General features: G+C 27.4%; 2 protein-coding genes across 3 annotated transcripts in view; one reads left to right on the forward strand and one right to left on the reverse strand.

The window, feature by feature from the left end:
- Positions 1-5,047: 5,047 nt before the first annotated feature.
- On the reverse strand, positions 5,048-7,404 carry LOC107445991 (peptidylprolyl isomerase domain and WD repeat-containing protein 1). Its single transcript, XM_016060518.3, has one exon. The coding sequence runs from the start codon at positions 7,024-7,026 to the stop codon at positions 5,176-5,178; it is 1,851 nt and encodes a 616-aa protein (XP_015916004.1). The 5' UTR covers positions 7,027-7,404; the 3' UTR covers positions 5,048-5,175.
- Positions 7,241-25,523, forward strand: part of LOC107445990 (eukaryotic translation initiation factor 4E transporter) — a 30,555-nt gene continuing 12,272 nt past the window's right edge. The window contains exons 1-16 of one of the 2 annotated variants that reach the window (XM_016060515.3): positions 7,241-7,824; positions 10,727-10,842; positions 14,012-14,085; positions 14,427-14,702; positions 15,521-15,714; positions 15,870-16,106; positions 18,304-18,449; positions 18,641-18,797; positions 19,218-19,421; positions 20,215-20,309; positions 20,387-20,585; positions 20,962-21,240; positions 22,452-22,715; positions 23,294-23,406; positions 23,683-23,819; positions 24,411-24,465. In XM_016060515.3, coding sequence (XP_015916001.2) covers positions 7,767-7,824; positions 10,727-10,842; positions 14,012-14,085; positions 14,427-14,702; positions 15,521-15,714; positions 15,870-16,106; positions 18,304-18,449; positions 18,641-18,797; positions 19,218-19,421; positions 20,215-20,309; positions 20,387-20,585; positions 20,962-21,240; positions 22,452-22,715; positions 23,294-23,406; positions 23,683-23,819; positions 24,411-24,465 — 2,604 coding nt within the window. In that variant the 5' untranslated portion in view covers positions 7,241-7,766. The remainder of the gene's footprint in view (positions 7,825-10,726; positions 10,843-14,011; positions 14,086-14,426; positions 14,703-15,520; positions 15,715-15,869; positions 16,107-18,303; positions 18,450-18,640; positions 18,798-19,217; positions 19,422-20,214; positions 20,310-20,386; positions 20,586-20,961; positions 21,241-22,451; positions 22,716-23,293; positions 23,407-23,682; positions 23,820-24,410; positions 24,466-25,523) is intronic. The other variant, XM_043047674.2, reaches the window with a different exon arrangement.

Genomic DNA, 25,523 nt, shown 5'->3' on the forward strand with positions numbered 1-25,523 from the left:
TGCAGCTTTAAATAAAACAAAAATAGTACAGCTAGCTTTTTTTTTAATTTAGTAAATGTAATTATGAAACACATTTGAACGGACCAAATTTGTTGCAATAACAGAAACGCATTGGTTTTAAATTACTATTTTTGGAAAACATTGCAATCTAGCAATTGCTAAAGGTAAAGCAATCCCATTAGAGTCACCAAGCAAATCTTTTACACCGAGGCAAAAAATAAAATCATGAATTTATCCATGATCATAAAAAAAAATTATATATTTTGCTTTGGCTATATCGATACAATATCAGAATGCACTCTTTTTTGCGGATATAATTGTGTGGGCTGATGAAAAGATTATATCTTTTATTTTCCGGATTTTTTAAAAAAATTTATCCTTTTTTTTCCAGTTGTTTGTTATTTTTTTATTATTATTTTTCTTTTCCTCCCTTTTTTCATATGTCTGTAATTTTCCTTTGTTTTATCTTCATTTTGAACTTATCTATTAACAAAAGGTACCTCAGGATTGAATCAAGTTAGCATGTCTTATATACCAGTGAATCGATGTTTAATATTCGTAGTGGTAGTTACGCCACAATNAACTGTCAAAAAATTTTATAATTAGTAAGGTACAAAAAAAATTATCTTCAATTAAATTAAAATCATTTTTCTTCCTTCTTAAATTAAAATCATTTAAAAGGTCAAAATACAAATTTTAAACAAGTTTCCGACTTAAAAAATTTCAAAAGAATCGTATTTTTAAATCTTCACTCGAGATTTATTCAGCGGATTATAATGAGAGTAATTTTTTTTTCCGTAGTATATTATTTTTATGAAAAGAAATTTTGCTAGCCTCGGCATTTTATTGCCTTATCATTACATATGTTTTACTATAAAATTTCACAGGTTAATTTTTTAAACAAACATTTAAAATAATAATAATTGTTGTAATATAAAAATAATTTGGAAAGAAAATTTTGATAACGAACTCACATAGTTAGATTCATTAACAAAATAAAATTTGCCTTCCTTTTTTTTTTTTTTTTTCGAAACAGGAAAAATATTTTGCTTTTAAAAAAAAAATCGAGAAAAGAAATAGAAAGGAAAATAGAAAAAGAAATAATTCCTCAATAAATATTAAACCTTTTATTAAAGTGCTGCCATCTGTCAGTCAAAACAAATTTTAATTTGTCTCTAAAGAAATTAATTATCAACTAATTACAAAATAAATACTCTTTCCTTTTCAAAAACAACATTATATATATTTTTTCCATCTTTCTAAAAACTTTTGGATAACAATAATTACAAACGAACTTACAAAATTTTTTTCCAGATTCAAATCAAAGCTAAAACATTTAATATATAAACGAAACATCATTTTAAACTTTATCAAAAAAAAAATCACTATTACAACAATTTTAATGCTTAGATATGAACAAAAATTGATTAGTTCAGATAATCTGAACTGTTCATGGATAAAATTGAAACTAAGCATATTTTAGAAAATCATTAATCAAAATTAAAGGTTTCCCTGGATACAAATTCTACTTTTCCTGTATCTCTAGTTGAACTTTTAAAAATACAAATGCCAGATTTCTATTAAGTCACCAATTAATATTTTTATTATTTTATTCGCTGAAATATATTTGATGGAACTCAACAACTGCTTTAAAATTGTATATTTTTCAAAACTTTTTCACCTCTTCTACTTATCTTTTAAAAAAGAAAGGATTTAAAAATACTAGCATTTTCAAAAATTCAAATTTGGTAACTAATCGCCAAAGAATTTATGTCAGTAAATAAAAATAATTTTGAAACAGATATATATTTATCAAAATCTAATTCTCTTCTTTCATTTCAATTTTATGTAAATGAATGCAGACATTTTTGGATGGTAAAAAAAAACTATTATTTCCAAAAAAGTATTCTTAAGTTTTTCTTAAATATTAAGAATATTTAAATTTTAATCACCCAAACTTCATGGGTAATTTGTTTGAAAATCATCGATCTTCATGAAATATTTTGCTAGAGATCAAGATAAAAATGAAAGCAATAAATTTAAAGCTTTATTGTCCTTATTGATCAAATATGTGTTAACTTTGGCTGGTTCCTTGGGGCTATTGCTCTCTTCACCCTCTCTGCAAACAATTAACTTGGCATTACTGCATTAAGCTAAAAAAAACACAAATATCTCCAGGGGACTAATTTATCATAAATGAGAAATAATCGTTTTCCTTCTCTTTCAATCAATATTTATTGATTGAAAAAGTGGTCTATTTTATATGATATATATTTGATTTGGCAATGCTGATTGAAATTTGGAACAATATTAATGATATGCTTGAAAAGAATTTTTTGATATAAAGGTAATTCAATTTATGAACTGTGCTAAAAAAACTGTATCATATTTTAGCCTATATATTGATTATATAAATAGATAAGGCTGTTTTTTTAAGGCTCTTTCATCGTATGAAATAATGCTTTTTTGCGAATAATATGCAATTTTCATAACTGTTGTGAGTTTGTTACAGTTATTCATTACTGTTAGATCAAGTTTAGTGCATCTTTAGCCAATGTTCTCTGTGATAATACTAAAAATGTTGCATAACATCAACATAAAGAAATATTTCAATGGTGCATTCCCCAAGCTCATAAAAAATTTACAAAATTGGGAATTATTTATTGATTTTGATAGTTTTTATCTTCATTATCATCATTTCTTACCAAACTAGCCATTTTTAAAAGCATTTGAAAACTTTTAAAATATTTAAGTTATTTGTCCATTCTAAAGTCCAGAAAATTCTTTACAGCTAAATGGTATAGTTTAAAATTGAAGCTTTCCCTTAAGTATAAGGCACCTAAACCATGGCTGTTTTATTTTTCGTGGTGAAAGAGCTTTGATAAATGCTGTTAATTGTGCGAATCCTTGTTCAAAAGCTTTCCAATAACAATCTTCACATTTTACTGAAGAACTTTAAATGTGTCATATATCAGTAGAGTGATTCCACTTACACATCAAATATGCCAAAAATCATTGAGAAAAAGAGAAAAATAATGATGTGTCCCAGGGGATGTATAATTCTCCAGGACTGAAACAAAAATAATAGCAAGCCAGTAGATGTACGCAAACACAATTTTTAAACTTTAAATGCATATAAAAAATTTTTAGTTTTGTTTACTATTAATAGATAAAGAATAAAATTCGAATAATTTTGAGTATCAAATTATATCGTTGCTTTTACTTGATGCAGGTGATTGACAAATCCTAATTAAAAACCTTGATTGTTCAAATATTTCTCTTCTAGTTTTTAAATTCTTAGCTTGTCTATCAATAGATAGAAGAATTATGAATATGCATATAGAAATGGATAAGGAGGTAGAGAAGTCATATTTGAAATAAGGTTCCGCTTTTAGTAAAAAAGTACCCACAAACTTGGAAATCCTGGGCCACGAGACCCGTAATTTCGGAAGTACAGTAGAAATGCTGTCAGTATATTAATAAATAGTGTAAGACAAAAAGTATTAAAAACAATCTGTGATAAATGGACTAAAACATAAACAGTCAGAACATAAAGCGATGCATTGTAGCTTTTAATCTTTGTCCAAATGGATATAGAATTTTTCTACAATCATTTTCTACATTCTACAAATCAAAGTAAGTAAAAAGGAAAACATAAATCATGTTACGTAAGACCATCTGAGCTCAGGTATGGCTGAGAAACTTAAGCTATGAGAAAATCAAGAGAATACACTAGCCATCCTCATGAGAAAAGTTTTAAGAAGAATTCTGGGTGCAGTGGTAACAATGATATATGGAGAAATGGATATAATAATGAGTCATACAGGTTGAAGAGATAGGCAGATATTGTCCATTATATGAGTAAACCACATCAAGCTCCATCTGTCCAATGAGACTATTCTCTTTAACACCCACTCTTTCATTTTAAATTGATAGGAACACGAACTAGAGGCAGGCCAAGACTAAGATGGATTTCTTTATAAATGGAGATTTCAAAGAACTTAAAGTGAAAAACTGGAAAGAAAGAGAGCAGAATGCAAAAAAAACCTGAAAGACTTGGCCCTTTAAGGGCTGCCGAGTCCATAAAGAAGTGACAAAAAAATTTTAAAATATTTACATTAGGTCCCTTATGGTCTAACTGATAGGAACACAGCATGCCCCTCTGGTTGAAATTAGGGATTATGAATTCGACCATGGAATTTTAACAACTGATCTCGCAAGTATGTGGAACAAGAAGATATCAGATTTAATAGCTTCATAAATTTTATGAAAACTGACAAAAACTTTCTTAGTAATGCTTAAAGTTAAAGTAGCATAAATAATAAAATATACAAGATAAACACCACTTGGAATCTAAAATATCTTTATTATGTAACATTAAAAAATTGTTNAGTTTTGAAGTTTATATATTTTCATGGCAAACTTCAGTTTTTGACATTTTTGACGGGTTTTTGACGGTTTAAACCAGTATTATACCCATGTCATGTCAAAAACCACTTTTTGACGTCAAGAACCCAACCCTGATTATGGAGCTTAAAAAATTATGAGCCTTTTTCTATATTATATTTTCTTTTGATAAGTTAAAGTAAATTGTATAAAAAATATCAAATATCTATTGATACGTGTAATTATTATGTGTACAATGGTTACACCTATCGAATTTTTACCTTTTACCAAAGTTCAAGGTTTTGGACAGTTTTACCCAGTTTAGGACAGTTTTACCCAGTTTAGGACAGTTTTACCCAGTTTAAGGCAGTTTTATCCAGTTTAGGACAGTAAAACCCATGTGTCCTGTCCAAAACCAGTTTAGGACGTCTAAAACCCCAACCCTGTCTACAATATAGAAAAGCCTTTTTTTTCCTTTAAATTTTCTGTGTAATCCTACAAACATGTTACATTTATGATAAGTATTTTTTTTAACACTTTCATTTATTTATTTCCTCTTCTGAAATAAAAGCACATATTTATCTGGGAAAATTAATTTTAATATTAAAGAAGGAAATAAAATATTAAACATTTAATTGCAAAACAGATTAGTCATGCACAGTTCAAACAAAATTTTTTAATTAAGCATAATGACATTTATAAACAAAATTTAAGGAACAGGTAATTTGATTTAAAAATTTTCTCTGGATAGCAAAATTATTGACCTCAGTTAAATTTATTTACATTGTTTTACTTCAATGTAATATTTATAATTTTAATGTCATCATATGGTTTATCTGTTTTTGGATTAGTTTTTGCAGTACTGATGTTTTGACATACTTCCATTCCTTTGGTGACACGTCCAAAAACAGTATGTTTATTGTCTAACCATGGGGTTGGAATGACAGAAACGAAAAATTGTGACCCATTGGTGTTGGGACCAGCATTAGCCATACTAAGAGTATATGGTCGATCATGCTTCAAAGTAGGATGAAATTCATCTTCAAATTCTCCACCCCAAATAGATTCTCCCCCAGTTCCTGTACCAGTAGGATCACCTGTTTGTATCATAAATGCTTTAATCACTCTGTGAAATATATGTCCATTGTAATAATTGTTTTTACTGTGAACACAAAAGTTTTCAACAGTTTTAGGACATTCTTTAGGAAAAAGTTTACAGTGCATATCTCCTAGAGTAGTATGAATTATACAATTATGATATAACACCTGTTGACTTGAGGATTCTGTAGCAGCAATTATGTCTTCCTTGGAAGGTTTTTCATTAAATATATCCCTCTCAGCGTCAACACTTTTTGTATCATCTGGCTCCCTAGACGTGAATAAATAAAATCTATTTTTCTTAAAGGCAGTACAAAATAATGTAGGATCACTTGAAATATTTTGTAATGCTGGATTTTCCGAAGCTGTCATCTCAACAGTAATGGCAGCTTTAGACTTATTAGGAATGCCCTGATAAAGAGCTAGCTTTAAAGGTCTTATATTTTCATTCTTACCAATAAGCCTAACACAACGATTTGTTTCAATGTTTATAACTTTTATTCCTATCATAGTGGGATAAAGAATGAAATGTCCACTTTCGTCATACAAAATACCAGCAGAATCAAATGCTTCTGTTTTTTCAACGTCTCTCTCGATTGCCATACGACGTCCAAATTCCATATTTGGTAACAGCTGCCTGGTTTGTTGCAACTCAGATAATTGTTGCAAGCTTTCATCGTAAACTCTTATCATTTTTCCAGTCAGAAAACGAAACAGCCTTATCTTACGGTCCGCACAGAGGAGTGCAAATTGGTCACCTTTGGGGGAAAAAGTAAGATCAATAGAATAAGTTTTATTTTTTACAAGCTCGTATAAATCAGTATCTAATTTAGAGTCAAAATTAACACATTTAGGAAACTTGAAATCTCTTTTCATACCACACCAATACTCAATCATACCATTACGGTCACAAGACACCACAACTTCATACGTAGGGTTGTATTTAATCGTTGTAATGGCAGTAGCATGCAACCTATCAATGACATGCAGAGGATCATTAATCTCGCGACCATCATAGATATTTATTACTTTAGATCCTTGAACGGATACAGCAACAGCTGCAATTGCATGACCAGCACTGTGTACCCACTCACAGTATCCAGGTACATAGTTGAGCTTAATCATATTAATCATATCAAAGTTTACAACGTCAAACACTTTCAATGATTTATCATTTGAAATGGAACATAAAAGTGATCCTGAAGAATTTACACTGATACATTGGATATTACCGAGGTGGGCACGAAAGTGCTTTACAAACACGATTCCATCTTCATTTTTCTTCCAAAATTTCATATGACCATCGACACTAGCCGTTATTACAAAATCAGTTTTAGTCACTGCAATGTGAGAAATGACATCTCGATGCATATAACTTTTCTCGTATGATTCCTTATCAGGAATGTTTTTCAAATACATCTGCTCGAACTGTAATGTTTTGCGCTTTTTAACAGGAGCAGCTTCAGATAGCGAAGGTCCAATGCATTCATCATTGCTGCTATCTTCTGATTCAATTTGATCGAGATTTCTCTTCTCAGACATCGGTCTACTACTTTTGTATAAATATGATAGAACAAAAAAGTATTGTCTTACAATCAAATTAAGAGCTTTTTATTTCAAAAATATATTTGAAATTTTCGCACTCGCCAGTTTTCAAAATAAACAAATATTGAAAAGAGTTACGGTTACATTAGTTTTTGATAAAACTCTCTATTAAAAAAAAAAATTTAAGTGGAATGCTTCTACTGTTGTTACTAAAATATGCAAACGTCCCTATTCACCAATCAAAAGAGGTTAAATTGGTTCGGCGATTTCTTCACTAAATCAATTTAATCACCTTTTCCAATGGCTCTCAGTTAATTTTAAATATACTTAGATTTTCTGGTTCAGCTTTTGTCTGCCATTTATTTATATTTCTTTGATAATAAAGCATTTATTACTGATTATTTTGATGTAACGGTAGATTGTGTGGCGCTGTTGTCATTTTTTTCCTTCCACGGAATCGTTCCCTTGTTGAAAATATACATGGAGACTGCTCAGCTGGTTTAGCTATAGCATCCGGGTTCTGAGCACCTTCCGACATTTCTATTTTTGCATCATTAAATAGTTGTGTGCGTAATTTGTTGTTTGTAATTGAATGATGCGTCCTATTGTGTAATATTGTATAGAGTCTTATTGTACAGTGTATATACATTTATATTGTGTAAATATATTGTTACGTCACTTTTTTCTGTGTATCTGTAAATAGAGTTTTTAAACGACCTCTTCATTACGTGCGAAAGATGGCCATGGTTCGTCAGTTGACAGAAGGTGAAATTATAAACGGTGGCACTCCTGATGGTAAAAAATAACATTTATATAATTTTAAAAAATTAAATTTTCTAATGTTTAACTTATGTTAAATATTGTAGGCATCAGTCTGTTTGTTAACCATAGTAGAATGTCATAATGTTACGTGTTGTTAGTGTTGTTTTGACATTTATCCATTTTACAAAGGCATAGGGTATTGAATATCTCAAATATAAAATAAATTTTATTATTTCATTTCCTACTAATGATTTTTTCTCATTTTTTAACAAGATTTAATTGAACTCTTTTACTGACGAATAGGCCTAATATACTAAATTCTATTGTGCCAATTGTTTTCATTTTGTTGACAGTTGATGTGTTCGCTATAATATTCATTCAGTCCTTAAAATCACAGTGGTGTTTTTGGAAAATTAGATAGATATTTGCCTCAATTTAATATCGATATACACTTAACCATTTTGAGAACCCTTTGTTGGTGTAGAATGTCCAATATTAGTTAATATATTGGTTGTCAAGTTTTTGTAAAATATCAGTCTTTTTNTTTGCCATCAGTCTTTTTTTTTTTTTTAACTAAATAAAATAAACTTTATTAGCATAGCTTTAAAATGATTTTTTTTTTATTCCCATAAGAATAGAAATTATTACCAGTTTTTTCAAGTTTACTTGATAGATATTTAATCAATTTAAGTAGTATATTTTAAATCTATTACTTTGTACTATATAATGCTGAATATTGTTATTTTAGGATCTAAGATTGCTTCTAAGAATTATGTAGGAAATTACAGATTGCTTGTATAAGTTTTTTTTTAGGAAAATTTTTAATTTAAAGAACTTAATACAAAAAGTTGAAAAACAGCTAAAATATTAACAATTATATTAACCTCCAGAAATAAATTTTTACTTGTTAAAATATACATTTTCTTATTTGGAATTTATCTTCTTAACATTATTGAGAAAATGAAGAGTATTCTAGCAATTCTCTTAACTCAATTTATTTAGAAGGGCCATTCTCCACTGTAAACACTCCAAACCTCAATTTTTATCCTACTTGTACATATTTTTAATTTATTCAATAATAAAGTACATAGGTTAAATCTTAAAAAATGAGATACAATAATAGTTATATTTAAATTTTTATTATGGAATCAATTCTTAAAATTTAGCATTGTACTTTTTAAGTTTTCTTGTTATAATCAACATATTTACNATGTCCCGTGCATAACATTAGGTATGTCCCGTGCATAACACAAATAAAATAAATTTAGAATTTTATCAAATAATGTATTTGGAAAACATCCAGCATAATTTAATAGAAGTAATATTTATCAGCTAAGAAAAAAATATAATGACAATATACAAGTTTTAAATTCACAGAGTTTATGAAAAATAGAAGTCAGGGTAGAAATAAATCTTTTTTCTGAGTCCCGTGCATAACGACTATATTAAATCCCTTTTCAAGTATTTAAACTTTAATTTTTTATTTGTTTTCTATGCAGTCTTTAAGATACAGACTTGTTTTGAATTGAATTGTAAAAAAAAATTAATTACCCCATTATTTTACTATTTTTATAAACTTCAAAGGCCTGCAAATGTCCCGTGCATAACAGGAGAATGGCCCAGAAGTGTTTATTATAAACTAAATTATATTGTTTTTATATAAGTTATTTATATATAATATAGAACTTTTACTTCACAGTATTCTATTTTGAAGTTTTATTTATATTTGATTAGGACATGCCAAGACAAGTTTTAACCTGCTTTTATTTTGTTGTCTAAAATTGCCCAAACATATTTATACGAAAAATATACTATGATTCTATGGTATATTAAATAAGTCAAAGTTCTAAGATAAGAGTATTCAATGAAATTTAAAAGCTTGATGCGTTAGACATTGTATAGACTACCTAGAGCCAAGAATCAAATAGAAATTTAAAGTATAAAATTGTTTTGTTATCAGTGAATAAATCATTTATTATGTTTAAATACTTATTCGACCAGAAAAATAGTGCCTTTCTTATGAGTTTTTCTTAAAATTGGGTTTGGTAATAAAAATGAAAAAAATGTCTCTGTAAAAACGTGAAACTTACCATAATTGCAATTTATATTATCTAATATGTTTCAATTTTATACTGTAATTTTACTGGTTTTGCTTTTAAATCTTTTAGCTTTCTACCAAATAACCAGGGTGCATAGTTCTTTAAAAAATTGCTTAAAGGTGTAGCTTTTTAAAAAATTGCTGAAGTGCTTTCAAAAGGAAATTATGTTTTTTTGAAAGCTCATAAAGGTCTTTTTTTTTATTTCGGGGTTTGTAAAAAGTGCTTAATTTTCTATCTTTTAAAAAGGTATTTTTTTCTTTGCCGTGTCGATTCTCATTCTAAATTTCAAGAAATGCATGATTTTCACAATTTTCTCTGCAATATTTATCAGAAACTATTTATTTTATCATGTTTATGCAAAGTTTTTGAAAATGTTTTTACATTTTATTGATTTTATGTTTATAAATTAAGAACTTTAAACGATAGATAAAAATAATTTTTATTGCTGTACAGATCCTAATTATGATTATTTTTGGAAAGTAATTAAAAATATTTTTTAAGTGCTTGAAAAAGTACTTGAAAAGTGCTTAGTTTTTGTTAAAAATTTTGGCTGCGCACCATGATAACACTTAATTTTCATTGTAAGATATTTATATTTTTTGTTCGCTGTAATAACTTAAGTTATTAAGATTTTAAGTCTTTTTTTTTTGTTGAAAATCTGTTCAAGTAATCTTCTCTGCCTGGATTACAATACAAAACGTACACATTACCTACTGACTGTAATCTTATATTTATAGTTTTATTAAAACATTTATAGTTTTATTAAAACCTAAATAATGACACTCTATGTTTTGTGATATATTTTATATTATAATTAAAATAAAATTTTATTTCAGATGATAGTATGTCCGAGCATCTGGAGAATTTTAATAATAGTAGGCCTCCATCTCGCAGCTCATCTGGAAGTAAACGAAGCTCGCCTGCAGTAATGCCTTCGTTACAATACTCCAAGGTATTATGTGTATAAAAAATTTTTATAAATTAGAAACATTTGTACATGTATGTAAAGATAATTTTATAATTTCAAACCTGGTCAATCTTTTGTAGGAGACACACTAAACATGAATTAATTTTTTAATTTTCTTTCAAATTTTATAGGAATTTAATTTTCATTAGTACTTTTAGATAATGTAAGAAAATTTTTTCATATTTTTTAAACAGATAATATTTTTTATAATTCTGGCAGCTTTTTTACTTCAAGTACTGAATAAAAAGTAAATTTTCTGTTTTTAAACGCTATTGAAACACTAGAAAAGTTTTGAAATTGCTTGTAAATGAGAAATAGACATGGAACAATTGCTAATATTTTTATTTAGAAGTGCACGACCTTTTTTGAATGAAGTGTCGCATGCCCTAGTATTTAGATAGACATGTTGACAGCTGTTATACGAATTTTGATGTAATAATCAGTATTCTAGACACAAAAATTTTATCAGTTAACTTTAATATATTGTATAAAATTAAGCTCTTTTAAGCATTGTATTTCAGTAAAAATTAAGATACAAAACTGATTAATTTTTTTTTTAAATATTTATTACTTTATAATAATTATTAAAAAATCTCAAATTAATCAAAATAAATAAAAACATTGGTAAACAATAATGAGTAAAAAGCCCATTATTTTTACCAATGTTTTTATAAACATATTACATATTACAAAAGCCCATTTTAACAAATTCTAGCAAAAACTTTTCTACTTTTAAAATGAAAATTAAGGGGAAAATATTCTATACATTAGAATGTAAATTATAGAAAAACATTATAGAATTAAATAAGATTCACAATTTAATAGGGAATATATTTCATCCTTAAGTCATTTATATATTAAGTAAATTATAAGAGGTTTTAAAAATCTTAATTATCCTTTCTAATCTCAATTAGCCTTTTTTATTGGTCATTACAGTTACAAAATTTATTTTTAGTCCAGTTTATTATACGTTTACAAAAGATTTGTACCCTAACAAATAATAAGAATTTTGTCCTATAGTGGCACTATTTTTAAAACTCTTTTTCAAGGTAAAAAAAATACAATTATACCACAATCAAGTTTGCTAATCATAATATTGTATTAAATATAAAAAAATTTTACTTTTGTGAAAAATTGTTGCAATTGTATCTAGAGAAGTGTTTCTTTTGGAGAAAATGTATCACATGCATGATCTTTTTTTGAGGGAAGGGGGCACTATCAGACTTGTATGCAGCTTTTATCTTCTCACTAAAAATAGCTTAAAAACTGCTGAATTTGAAAAGTAAAATGTTTTTTTTTTTTTTTTTTTAAGTTTATTTCATTAAATTCTGAAGAAAAAAAATGCGGAAATTAGATATAAAATTACAAATTTAGAAGTGCCAAATCAACAAAAAGTTTTTTTCGAAAAAGAAAGAATTGAAGAAAAAGAATTCTTATAGTACAAAAATAATACAATTGTACTTTGTTAACATGCTTTAAACTTCGTTAAAAGAATTTATCAGTATTATATTCTTGTTACAACAATAAATTGACACTGACAAATTTTACTTCACTTTTAAATTTCCTTTCAATGACCTCTAAAAGAGGTTATGCCAGGGTTTTTTTTTTTTTTTTTTTTTTTCAAACTTGCTGGCCTGGGGNTTTTTTTTTCTTTCAAACTTGCTGGCCTGGGGGACCTCAATTAGAAACGCCAGTTAAATGGCGGGCCGTAACTTAATCAAAATTTTATATAGGACTCTTTTATGGTTGAAGGAACATTAAATATTACTGTCAGATTTTTATCAAGTTGTACGAAACAAAAATATTGATTTACAAATTAAAATAAGTAGATTTTTACAAATACTATTGGGCTGCGCCATCTTATATGGTTTGCTTCGCAAACCAAACTCCCTTCGCTCGCTACTAACTTAGGTGCATTGCAAATGCACAAAATTCTAAGAATTCAAATCCATATAACAACTTTTTTTTTTAAAAGAAATTACATCTTTTTAGTAAATACTAAATCATTAAAATAAATTTGAATTCAAATAAATGACATGTAATTCGTTAAACCTATTAGAAATGTGCTATAGTATAAAATCTTAAGATAAAATTTCTAAAACTGATATCTCTTTAAAAAGGTTAAAATTTTGGCTATAATTAAGTCTATTAAAAATTTAAATAAGTGAATTGCAATGGAAAAACCTGCATAAACAAATAAATTCTAGTAAAACAACTAAATTCGTGAAAAAAAGCGCTTTCGACAAAATACTAAAATAGAGATCTATCGACAAAGACTACTCACTTCTGCCTAGCTTATGTTTTCTCTGGTTATTTCAGTTTCCGTTTTTAAAAGCGCTATATGTTGTGCCATCTCAGCTAGATTTGGCATGACATTTTTAGCGGCAATCATTGGTCGATTTTCTAGCGTTGCCATTCGGAGAGTTGTAATGAGGCTTTTTTTTGTCGCCGTGTAAGAGAAATATATATATAGATTTAATTGCATATTAAAAAATTCTGGCTACAATAAGTTTAATGTGCACCTATGTATGAAACAATTAATACGCAACAGATATCTAATTGTTAAAATATAAAACTTTAAAAAGGTTGGTATTAAAACTTGCATAGTAACACACAAAATGTTCAATGAGGAAATTGAGGTTTGTCTGCTGTAACCACCAGATAATAGATATTTACAGATGTAAATAATTTCATCCAAAATGAGTGGTTTCAAAATTTAAATTGGAGAACTTCTTCGAGAAAATTTCTGATACGCACATGCTAAATTATGTTCATTAAATACAAAAAAAAATAATAATAAATAAATAAAAAAGAGCAATATACACGATATTTTTGTATTTGAATAAATATTTTCTTGGGTGCAAAACCTGAGAAATAAATTCTTTTGCTCCATTGGTATGTTAAATTACACAGAAATGAAGATATTAGGTTTTTTTAAATGACAAAAGTATTTTAAACCCATATAAAAATTTTACAAAAATTATCCGCAAAAAATGACAACTAATATATTTTAGTTTGTGGGCCAGAAGAAAAGGCCGCCAGTTGGTAACCACTGGGTTATACACTGTAACTTGGTTAGAGAACATGTTTTTAAGAAAAGAAATATGAATAAATTTTTTCAACATGTGTCTTTTAATATTCTGTTTATTTTTAGGATGATTTGATAAAATTCTCAACTTTACCATTGTCTCAAAGTCGGCCTGCTTGCTTAGACCCTGCTTATAACAAGTAAGTAGTTTTCAGTCATTAAGCTTCAGCTTTTATGTAAAGTAGGATGTAGTTTTGTAAATTTGTGATGATGGATAAGAGATAAAGAAGGATAAAAAGATAAAGAAGGGTGACAGGATAATAATTGATTCTTTAGTGCCAAAGTAGCTTAATATTTTTAGTTATGGAAAAGACAAAAAATTTATGTGCTTTAAAAAGTGGTGGAAAGGGTTGTAATTTTTATTGGTAAAATTAAAAGTTGAAATGTTTTCATGATTATACTGTAACTTAATTACTTTTAGCTTAAATGATAAAGTTATGTGTTTTCCCATGAATCAAAGCTACATATTTTTATTTTTCAGCTCAACTGGAAAATGGGATCCTGAACGTTGGTTTATGAACCATAGAAGTGACCGCATTCTTCCATTAGAAGAACCCAGGGTGAAACGTGAGCGACAAGATGACATGTTGGGCCATAAACGAAAGTCATCAGATCCTAAGGAACGTATCAAGGAGGAAAAGGATGACATTGTTCTAAGTCCTCAGCGTAGAAGTTTTGGAACGGGCTGTCATGTGATCCCTCAATCTTCACTGGCAAGGAGACCTGGTAGCCCTACGGATGGTCGAGACTCTGAAAGGTACTTTTCTTTTGCAAAGTGAAATTTGAGTTACTTGTTGATTAAAGCAAGGTTGGCAAGTTTCTTATATTGTGAAAATAATTGTCCCAGAAGAAATTTATTTCTTCAAAGAGGATAGAAATGACTGCAATTCTTTTTATTTTGTAATCCATGTTAGTGATTTGTTTTTTAAATTCATGTTTTACGTGATTTATTGAAGATTCTAACTTTGAATTATGAACTTTGGTATGATATTTCAATAATATGCATTGTATCTGGGTTTTTTTTCAACTCTAGATAATTAAATTTAGTTATTGATGTTTAAATAATACACATCATTTATAATTCTTCAGGGTTCCTACACGGTCAGGAAAACCTGCAGAACCTGCAAAAGTCAGGATATTCTAAAATTAAGCTAAAATGTCAGGATTTTTCTTACATATTCATCAAGTCAGGAAAAAGTCAGGATTTTTCTTTCATATTCATAAAGTTAGGAAAATTAAAAAATAACTATAGTTCATTCAAAGACTTGACAAGCAAAAATAAAATTTCAAGGAAAANATGCGTTACTCTCACCTTGTTCAGCTCAAGCTTTTTCAGTTACAACGTATTTCGTTGCTTAAAATTGAAATTTTATTTCTATTTCAATACCACTGGGAAAAATCGTAGTTGAAGGGATTAAAAGTTGGCAGGTATGTAATATGCATTGTATCTGGGGTTTTTTTCAACTCTAGATAATTAAATTTAGTTATTGATGTTTAAATAATACACATCATTTATAATTCTTGTTTAAAAGTTCAAATTCATATTTTTGTATGTTAATTTACTTTGTTTCTAAGTTTTAGGGACTCGTCAAGAAGAATAGGTAGTGGTCGAATTATGAGAGATCAAAGAGACTGGGAACGTGATCGAGAGTATGGCTATGGCAACAATAGGAATGAGCGTAGAGATAGATTTGATCAGGATGATAATGAGAAGGACATGCGTCGCTATTCTAATCGTTACAATCGTAATGATAGAAGATCACGTAGTGGTAAATATTATGCCCATAATAAGTTATACTTTATAATAACTATTAAAATTCTTTTTTTTTTTTTTTTTTTNTTTTTTTTTTTTTTTTTTTTTTTTTTCAAAAAAATTACAAATGAAAATATGCATTAAGAATTAATTTAACCTTTGTTTTTTAAGGACGAGATCGCATTGATGAAATAGAACCTGAATGGTTTAGTAGTGGTCCTACTAGTCAATCTGAAACTATAGAGCTTGTTGGATTTGAAGATCCTCACAATGATGATGAAAACAAAAAACCCTCAAAAAAGTCAAAACGCAAACAAAATTCACGACGTTCAAGCCTAAAATCTGAGGAAGGCGAAAAGCAAGACACGAGTACCACTCCACCAGAAGATAATAGTTCAACGAAAAAAGGTTTATATTTTTTTATTAAATTGTTGAGAGAAAAATTTTTCTTCCTGACATCTGAATTTATGTACTCATAGATTATAAAAAAGAAAGAAAAAGCTCTATCTTATTTTAAGTGTGTATATCTATAGTTGTGTCTGTTTAGCTACCAACTTTCAGAATGTTACATCAATTTTTTTTTTATAAATGGAACAAAATATATATATACAAAAGGATTGCTTTTTTGAAGTGAACTACAATGGGATTTCTTTTACTGTTATTCAGAAAAAAAAAACAAAAATTAAACAACTTGCATTGTATTGTTTGTCAACTTGTATTGCAGCTGCATTGTATTGATTCAATGCTCGAACAGTTCAATTAAATTTTCTACTGATCATGGGAGAAATGTTTAAGTCTGGTTACTGGGGTGAGACAGTGTACCTCAATTGTATTGAAATTGTCTGTTTTCTAGCAAACAAATTCTGAATTACACTTTACTAGTCAAAAAGAAGAAACTACCATATTGCCGTGTTTATTAATTTATAGATTCTTTTTGAATAAATTTTTCCTGTGTTTGATCTCTAGTGTATTTTTGTTTTTAAACTAGCCTTTTTTATTGATCATTATAGTTACAAAATTTATTTTTAGTCCAGTTTATTATATGTTTACGAAAAATTTGTACCCTAACAAATAAGATTTTGTCATATAGTAGCACTATTCTGTTAAATTTCAATAACAGTGCTTTTAGTTTAAATCTAGGAAATACAGTTTTGTCCCCAGTTTTGATGTGTTTCTATGCTGGACCTACGAAAGCTGCAGTTCAATGTTGGAAAAAAATAACTTCATTTAAGGTAAAGGCTAAATAAAGGTTTTGCGAGTCTTGGGACAAAATTTATTGCAGCCCCTTTCTCAAAGCACAGAATGCCTTATATTCTAATTTTGTAGAATTTTTGAAGTCCATTTATATAAATTTGTAGTTTTCATATAGATATAAAGAAATTATCTACAATTTTCTATTTTAAAAAAGAAACTAACTAATCAACGTTATCATTTTTGTTAAAAATTCTGGTCAGGCCCTCAACAGTCCAGGGACAATTGTCCCTCTTTCTCCCTCCCCCTTGAGTACGGTCTTGGCTTTACATGCATAATTTTCTTTAATTAGCATACAAAATAGAAATATCTGCTACTTTTTCACTGAAATTCCAGTGTTTCTAAATTTCTTACAGAGTTAATGTGTGTACCTGATTTTACCCCACTAGTGGGGTATGACAGGTAATATTTCTTGGTCATTTTTTGAAAACAAATCATTTATTAAAAGAAGTTGTACATTACGTACAGTAATGTACAACTTTTAATTTAAAATATTTTCATAGTTTTTTTTCTTTCAGCGGTTGACTAATACACTAGGATATTCAGTAAATTTGTGTCAGATTATGTAACAACAACAAATTGCTTAATCTATTTCTTTGAATAATATTGTCTAATTTTATAAGTATTTTGAAATTGAAACCATTATTTTATTCACTATAAATGTCTAAATTATATATTGTTGGAATTGGAATTATAATTTACTAAATTATTTGGATTATTTTCTAAATAATTAAATTCAGCTCAACTATATTTCTACTTTGTTGTTGAATAAAGTCTTATTTTATTTGATTTCATATTCCAGTTAATATTTTGTATTTCCGTCACGCTTTATTTTCTTAATTAAGAATAGGGATATATTTTTCTTTGTATTTCTTTCATTTTCTGTTCACTGATATGCATGTGCAATGAATTTTCCCCATACCCTCAGAAATCAATGAGAAAACAAAATCAGCCATGCCATTCCTTAATGTTTGATTGGCTGCTGCTTATCAGAAAAACTATTCTTTCAGACACACAGAAGAAAATAAAACATTTCTCTTCCCTTCCCTCTCTCAACCTACAGAACTTCAAGAAAACCAAACAAAACTTTTCTGGATTATGGAACTTAAAATTTATTTGGATATCTAAAAACTGCTAATATCTTAATTATTAATTTCAAATTAAGAAATAAAAGTTACTTAAAATTTAAGAAAAAAATTGCAAAAATAACAATGCAGTATGTCTCTTGATTCAGTGTCTGTGATCTGTTGCTTGGTAGGATAATTGGATCGTGATTTCCCAATTGTTCCTTTTAATGTCATTAACAATGCTTCTTTTACATTCAAACCCTTACCTATTTAATTTTTTAATTTAGCTGAAGAAGAGTTGAAAAAGCCTATTGAAGAGGTAAATGAAGAAAAAGTAGTTGATGAAGAACCTAAGGACAATAAACCTATTTCAGCTGGGTTTGAGATTGATGACTTATTTAAAATTGATTGGATGCCCCCTGGATTTATTCCAGTAAGTTCACAATAGGTTAATACATTACTTGTTTTTAAGATTTTTTTCGCCTCTTATTTGTTTCTTGACTAACTATGATTTTTCTATGATTTTGTATTTCACCATTTGTATAATCCAACTACTATTAGATTGTTATGTTTAATTTAAATATTTGTTGCTTGTTTTTAAACGTCAAAATTTTTTTATTTTAGAGTACTTCTCCTCCCCCAAATGAAAATAATGAAATGGGTTGTAGTCGTTTCAGTCAATGGTTTCGCAAAGAAAGCCCAGTGAATGAACTAACTGAATCTGGGAATAATAGTCGCAGATCTTCACTTCAAGAAGAACTAATAGCTAATGTTCTAAACAGTAAGGCAATTTTTTTTTAAATATTTACATTTAATTAATCTTTTCAAAGATCTTATTTGGCTAACTAATTTATTTAAATTTGAATCTATTTCTGGGGTGTTTCGTTTCCACAATTTAATCTAATTATTGTTTCAGATCAAATTATTATCTATCAAAAACCAAAAAAAATAATGAATTCTTTGCTACTATAAACCCACTTATTCCTATTAAAATTTTATTAATTCTGTGCTAACATTTATATTCTAATATCTCTTTAGGCATACAAAAAGCACCATATGCATCCAAATCAGGATGATATACCATGCATCCAAAAGCAACATATTTATGTATTTTCTTCTCTTTTTTTTTCATGAACACTTTTTGTTTTCTCTTCTATCCTGATTTCTATTTTATGTTTAACACTAACACTTCCCTTTAAAGGTATTGTAGAACCCCAGCTGAGTATACCATCTCCAACAGAAAATTCCTCGGATAACTTCTTTACTCCAATCAGTCCAGCACAATCACATTCTACTGGCTACACAATGTCACAAACTATGCAGTCTAATACTAATAAAGACATCATGGATATCTTCCAAACAATGAAATCAAATAACGAAACAACAACTTTGGCAAACATGAAAGGTAGTGTTTATGCACCTTCTATGCATGTCCTTATAACAAAAAGTTATACAGGAGTCTTTCCTTTTAGCATTTATGTTTATTCTAGACTTATTAGTGATGACATAAAAAACTGCTTTTTTTTTCTTCTAAAATTTAGTTTATATGTTGTCCAGTTGTATTTTTGGTATATTCTCCAAGTAGATTTCTTGCTCAGATCAGATAGCAAGATGTGTTAGTAACATTTTTATGCTTTTTTTTTATCCTTTTATTTTTATACCAAACTTTTTATATTTTGTTACTGTAAGTATCCAATATCCATTAAATTTCAAAGTATCGAAGCTCTTTTTTTTTCTAAATTTATAAAACTTACTATGTTTAGTATTCTTTGAACTGGTAATTATGTAACAATGTAAAAAAAAAATTAAGTTTTTTAATTTGTTTTTCGTATGAAATTTTTTTACCTATAACATCAGTTAATGAAAATATTAACTGCAGGCAAATAAATATATAATTATTAAATTGATGCATCAGATATTTCTGTTTTGGAAGTTGGCAGAGTAGTTTTAAAAGTTCTCCAAATCAGTGTTATGGTGATAAAGTTCCAGAGATGTTATAAAACATACTTTTTTTTAAAGTAAGCCATTATTGAAATTGATCAATATTTTTAAGCACAAAACTCTATGCTTATAAAAGTTAGTGTTTTAACATTCTATTCCTATTCAATGTAATTTCTTATCTGTTTAGTCTCAAAACATCTATAAAAAGTGAGGTACACATGGCAATATCTTAAAATTGCATCTTTGATATTTTTTAGAATCTGGAAAAACTGTGCAAGAGCTAGAAGCGGATTTGAAAAAACTAGTATTGGGTGATCAAAAACAAGAAGAAAAATCTGCATTTGACAAACTGGTAAAATTTTATTTTTTTTTACATATCACATTATTTCTTTATTAAAAAGAATCCATATTTGACTTGGTATTTTATAGTTGCAGCATATGTCCGATTCCAGAAGCTCTCCAACTGCATCTTTAAGTATTGGACCTCTAGATAAATCAAAAGCTGTTCAAGAACAAGATCTTCTTCAGGATATGTTAAGAACAAATCAACCGACTTCAAATATTTCCCCTGTTCAACAAGTATTCCAAATGTTTGAAGAAAAACAGCCTATGTTTAAACTGTCACCTGGTAAATATGTTACTAAAATGGCTTTATGCTGTAACAAATTTTTGACTAATTTAATTTTTAGTATTAATTGAAGGATTATTGTTGAGAATTACATTCTTTTAGCTTTGGCATTTCAAAACTAAAGAACTGTAAAAAATTCACTTAAAAATTATTTTATAACTATTTAGGTATTAAAAATATTAATATTTAATTAATTAAAAATAAAATATTTATTAATTAAAAATAAGATTAATTAAAAATTTTAATATTTAAAAATATTACTGCTGATTTAAAAAGTAATTGATCCTCATTACTTAATTTTAAATTAGTACTAATAAAGTACTAATTTAATTTATTTTTGAAAACTGCAAATTAAATTTTACATTTTTTATTATAGGAATGTCTTCCACTCAATTTTCTCAAGCTCCTAGGGAGCCCACAAATGATATATTTGCTCATTTGTTACAACAAAAGCAACACGAGCAGCATATGCAGCAAATCCATCAGCAGCAACAGTTACATCAACTTCAAAATCATATGCAACAACAAAATCCTGGATTAACTGTTGATATGATCACTAAACTTCTTGGCTCTACTCCTCAAGCTGTCAGTCCTTCATCCTCAAGCCTGCAAAGCTCTTCAACACTTAATAGAAATGATCCACAGATGATGAATTGTGAATATTCTATTTCTTTCCTTCTATTTTTTTAAGATTTGCTACTTCTTTACATTAAATTTTTTGAGGGAAGAATTTACAGATGTTTTGTCATTAGGCAAATATGTAAATTTTCTTTTTCTCAGTTATTTAAAAGTGAGGAAATTTACAATATTTGTTTAAAAGGTTGTTATAGTTTATGTTAATGTTGAATAATGCTATTGGATATTTTTTTAGAATCAAAACAAAAATTATTTGCCCTAATACTCATGCAAAATAATTTTCTGATTCCGAAATAATAAGATTTTGATACTAAGAAATAGAAATTTATGGGTATAGTTCAAATAAAAAATTAAACATTGTTCCAATGATTTAGTTTACATTTGTCTTCAAAATTTGAAATAATTACCTGATATTTTGTAATTTAAGAAAGAAAGGAAAATATCAGTTTCATTTAAAATCCTGATTCTCAAAAATAGTATGCTATGATGTTGTATTACATTTGCTCACCTGTGTTTTGTTTATTTTATTATAAATAAGACTTAGTAACTATTATAAACAAAAATTTGTCATGTTCTATTGGGAGACTGAAAATTGTACAAAAAAAGTAGTTGCATCTTATCTATCTGTCCATTTAATTTCAAAACTTTTAACTTTTGAGTAATATAATGAAAAAACAAAACTGAGCTAGTTAAACTTTCCTAAACTTAAATTTTACAGAGAAAATAGTGAGTGTATTTACTTATTAACTGTTTTTGAAGATTCTGTTATGAGTTCAATTTTGCATGATGAAGATTTGTGATTTCAAAATTTTCAGCGAATGTCTTTCTACAGTTATATTAATTCATTATCCAACTAATAATCAGGTAACTCTCTAAATAATGAAATGAGGGATTGTTTACTAGTTAATATTTTTAGATCAATGCCTTCTGGAAATTTAATGCAAAAAAAAGAGAAGCATAACATCTGATAGTTTTTTTTATTTGCACATGGCTTACTCTCACTTTTCAAATTCTCTTTAAGGTCGTGACAGAAATCTTAATCATTGATTATTATTAGCTTTAAAAGTTTAACGCTATGTATTTTTTACAAATGAGACGATTAAAATTGCAAATTGTCTATTTTAATTATTTGATTTAAATTTTTTACATGATTTAAGCTCAACTAATTAATGTTCAATTTTGAAAGAAAATAGAGAACGCTATTAAATTATCCTTATGTTTATTTTGCAGCTGTTATCCAGTATCAAAGACAGCGTGAGCTACTATCTTCCATATTAAAGCAGCAGCAACAACAACAACACCCTCTTCACAATTTACCTCAATCTTCTGTATTGCAACCTATGCCACAACGCCGTTGTCCGTCCGCCAAAGATATTCCCATTCAACAAACATTGGCTCTCCCAACTTTGGGAATCAGTCCTCGCCAATCGCCAATGCCTTCTGAAGCCATTGGTTCAGCCATTCCTAGTCAAGGACGTATACCATCCCCTCTTGGTAAGGATTTCTATCCTCTTGTTAGTTTTCTCAAGTGTAAAACTGTTTTTAATATTAAGTGTAGTTTAAATGTTTTTCTGAAAATAAAAATTCTTCTTAAGCTGAGTTTTAACAGTATACATGATTTTTATAAAAATCTGTACATAAGCATAATTTAAAATTGGCACTAAATGTTTAGCTTTCAAATTTTAAGGGAAGGCTAATAATTGATCAAATTTATTGTGTCATAATAATTGTACAAAATTTAACCTTAGTTTCCAAAAGAAATACTCCTCATAATAATTAGCTGATATATACATATAATATATGCAAAAAGAATTGCCAGTACTCCGAAAGTGTGCTTATAAAGCTTGTTCCTCTTTTTTTTATCACAAATACTATGCTATGTGTCCCATTAGTAATATTAAGTGCACATTGCATTTATTGGTAAATTTTATTCGTTAAACTATTACAATAACTTCCAGCATTTTTTGCTTTTTAAAAACAAAGCTACTCACTCTAATTATCAAAACTGTTAAATTTAACATGTTAATTATAGTTTATGAATATTTGTTTTTGAAATATATTTCTTTTTAAAGTGTTTGGTCAGCAGCCACCAGCTTTAAGTCATGCGCCAGCACCTATACACCCAGCTGCTTTAGCTCAAGCTATGGTTCAAAATGCAGCAAGTTCAAACACCTTGCAAGTTCAGGTACAAACTTTAGATTGCTATTCTATTTATAATGTAATATATTGATCAGGATAAAAAATATCATTTTTATTTAATTATTTGGCTTCATTGTATGATTTGTTCTTAATATTTTATATTTATCATGTTAAAATATAGTTGTCACGATAAAACTTTTAACTGAAATTTATGTTTAGTAATATTTACATTTAAAATTTTTACATTTATGTGAAAATTTACATAGCTTATTATAGAAAAAGTAACTTTAAAATAGATTAATATGAAGAAAAAAATTTTTAGAATCCTGTGGTTTTGCAAAGAGTTCCATCTCCACAAGAACTTGCTGTTCATACTCAATCTATATTACAAAATGCTCTAATTAAAAGGAAACTTGAAGAACAAAAGGAAAACTTTCGAAAGAGGCAAGAAGCACAAAGGTAAGTGTTAAGTCTTCTGTAAAATCAACTAAGTTTCTCTTTTACTGAGGTATAAGGCTGGTTTAAAAAATTTATTTATCAAAGTTTAATAATTTTTTAAACCACGTTGATGGAATAAAAATTTATCTTTGTCAATTTTTTTTCTTTTAAATTTGATGCAGGGTCATATCAAATCTTGTTGCCCATGTGCAAAAGGTTGAAATAGATTTTTTTTTCTTTTCAAAATTATGAAATGTGTATTTACCAATGTTAAAGAATTCAATGTTTAATAATATTAATGCTGTCATATTAAAATGAAATTTTAACTTTAGTGAGATTGCAATGTCTATTTGCATTTTCGACGTGTGCTAAAAATTCATAAATTAAAATAAGCGAAAGATAGTTAACAATGAAATTCAATTGTGAAGAAACCTCTGCAGATCAGTAACAAGTCTGTTACTATTTTTCAAAATGTTAGATTAATGAGTTTAGAGATGTAATAAAGAGTGTAGAAAATGTTTAAATATATCTAATGTATATTTTCCTTTTATTAAAATCCAGTTTGAATTTACTGTACAAGTCATTAAATGCAAACATTTTCTTGTTTTTTAGAGCAAGCTCTCCTGTTATGTCTGCAAAAAACAGCATGACTCCATCACCACTTAAAGTAAGTATTTTTTTTTTTTTATTTATAAAACATAGATACTGAAAAATCTAGTAGACTATTTTTCTCAGTCTTATTATTTATCAAGAATTCTTCTCGTTTTTATGTATCTTAGAAAATTTCTTTAAAAAAAGTTCCTATTTTTTAATTTTCTTTTGCTTATTGTTTATTTGGAAGTTGAATTTAATAATATTACTAAATATTGATGACATAAGTAATGTTAATTTGAAGAGGAATAAGTCTTACTTTATTTAGAGTAACTGGTTTGCATTTTTTTGTTGAACTTTCTTTTTTGACAAAAAATTAAATATTTAATTTTAGACATTGTTATTTTTAAAAAACAAATCGTGCTGCTGTCTTAACTTTTACTACTTTTTTAATACTTGCAACTTACTAAAGTGGATTAAATAACTTTTTTTATTTAAATTTGTAAATTCAGGAAATGAACATATTAAAGGTTTTTATTTTCTCTGTCAACTATACACTGAAACTACTATAGTAAATTTTATTTTGTAGCTATTATAAGAGTAATACACTTTTATTTATAATTTCACATTATTAGTTATAAAAATTTCATTAAATATACCCCCTATACATGAAATATGTTGCAAACATTATTTTATTTCATGAAATCTACTGCATTTTTCTTTTTTGTCGGCAGCCATTTATTAACATGGTAAATGTTTTATTTTGGAAAACATGATAAAAAATTGTTTAATAATATCATCTGTTAATTTAAAGAAATAAGCATCCATTTTTTATAGTTATATATGATCATTTTTAACATATTGAACACAAGTCTGATTGTTTCATTTTTATGTTAGAAAAAAATTTTAAAACAAATGTTCATTGAAATATTTTTTTTTTTATTATTATTAAATAGAGAGGAATCGCTTATTTACTTTATACTTTTTATAACTATTAGAAAATTAACATATAAACTGTATGTAGTGATCTTGATAAAAAATAAAAAAAAATTTATTTATTTATTCTAATTATCTTTTTGTCCCCACATTTTCAATATTTGTGTTTTGAATACAAATGTGAATTTTATAATAATC

The sequence above is a fragment of the Parasteatoda tepidariorum genome, chromosome 2 (genome assembly GCF_043381705.1).
Source record: "Parasteatoda tepidariorum isolate YZ-2023 chromosome 2, CAS_Ptep_4.0, whole genome shotgun sequence".
NCBI classification, from domain to species: domain Eukaryota; kingdom Metazoa; phylum Arthropoda; class Arachnida; order Araneae; family Theridiidae; genus Parasteatoda; species Parasteatoda tepidariorum.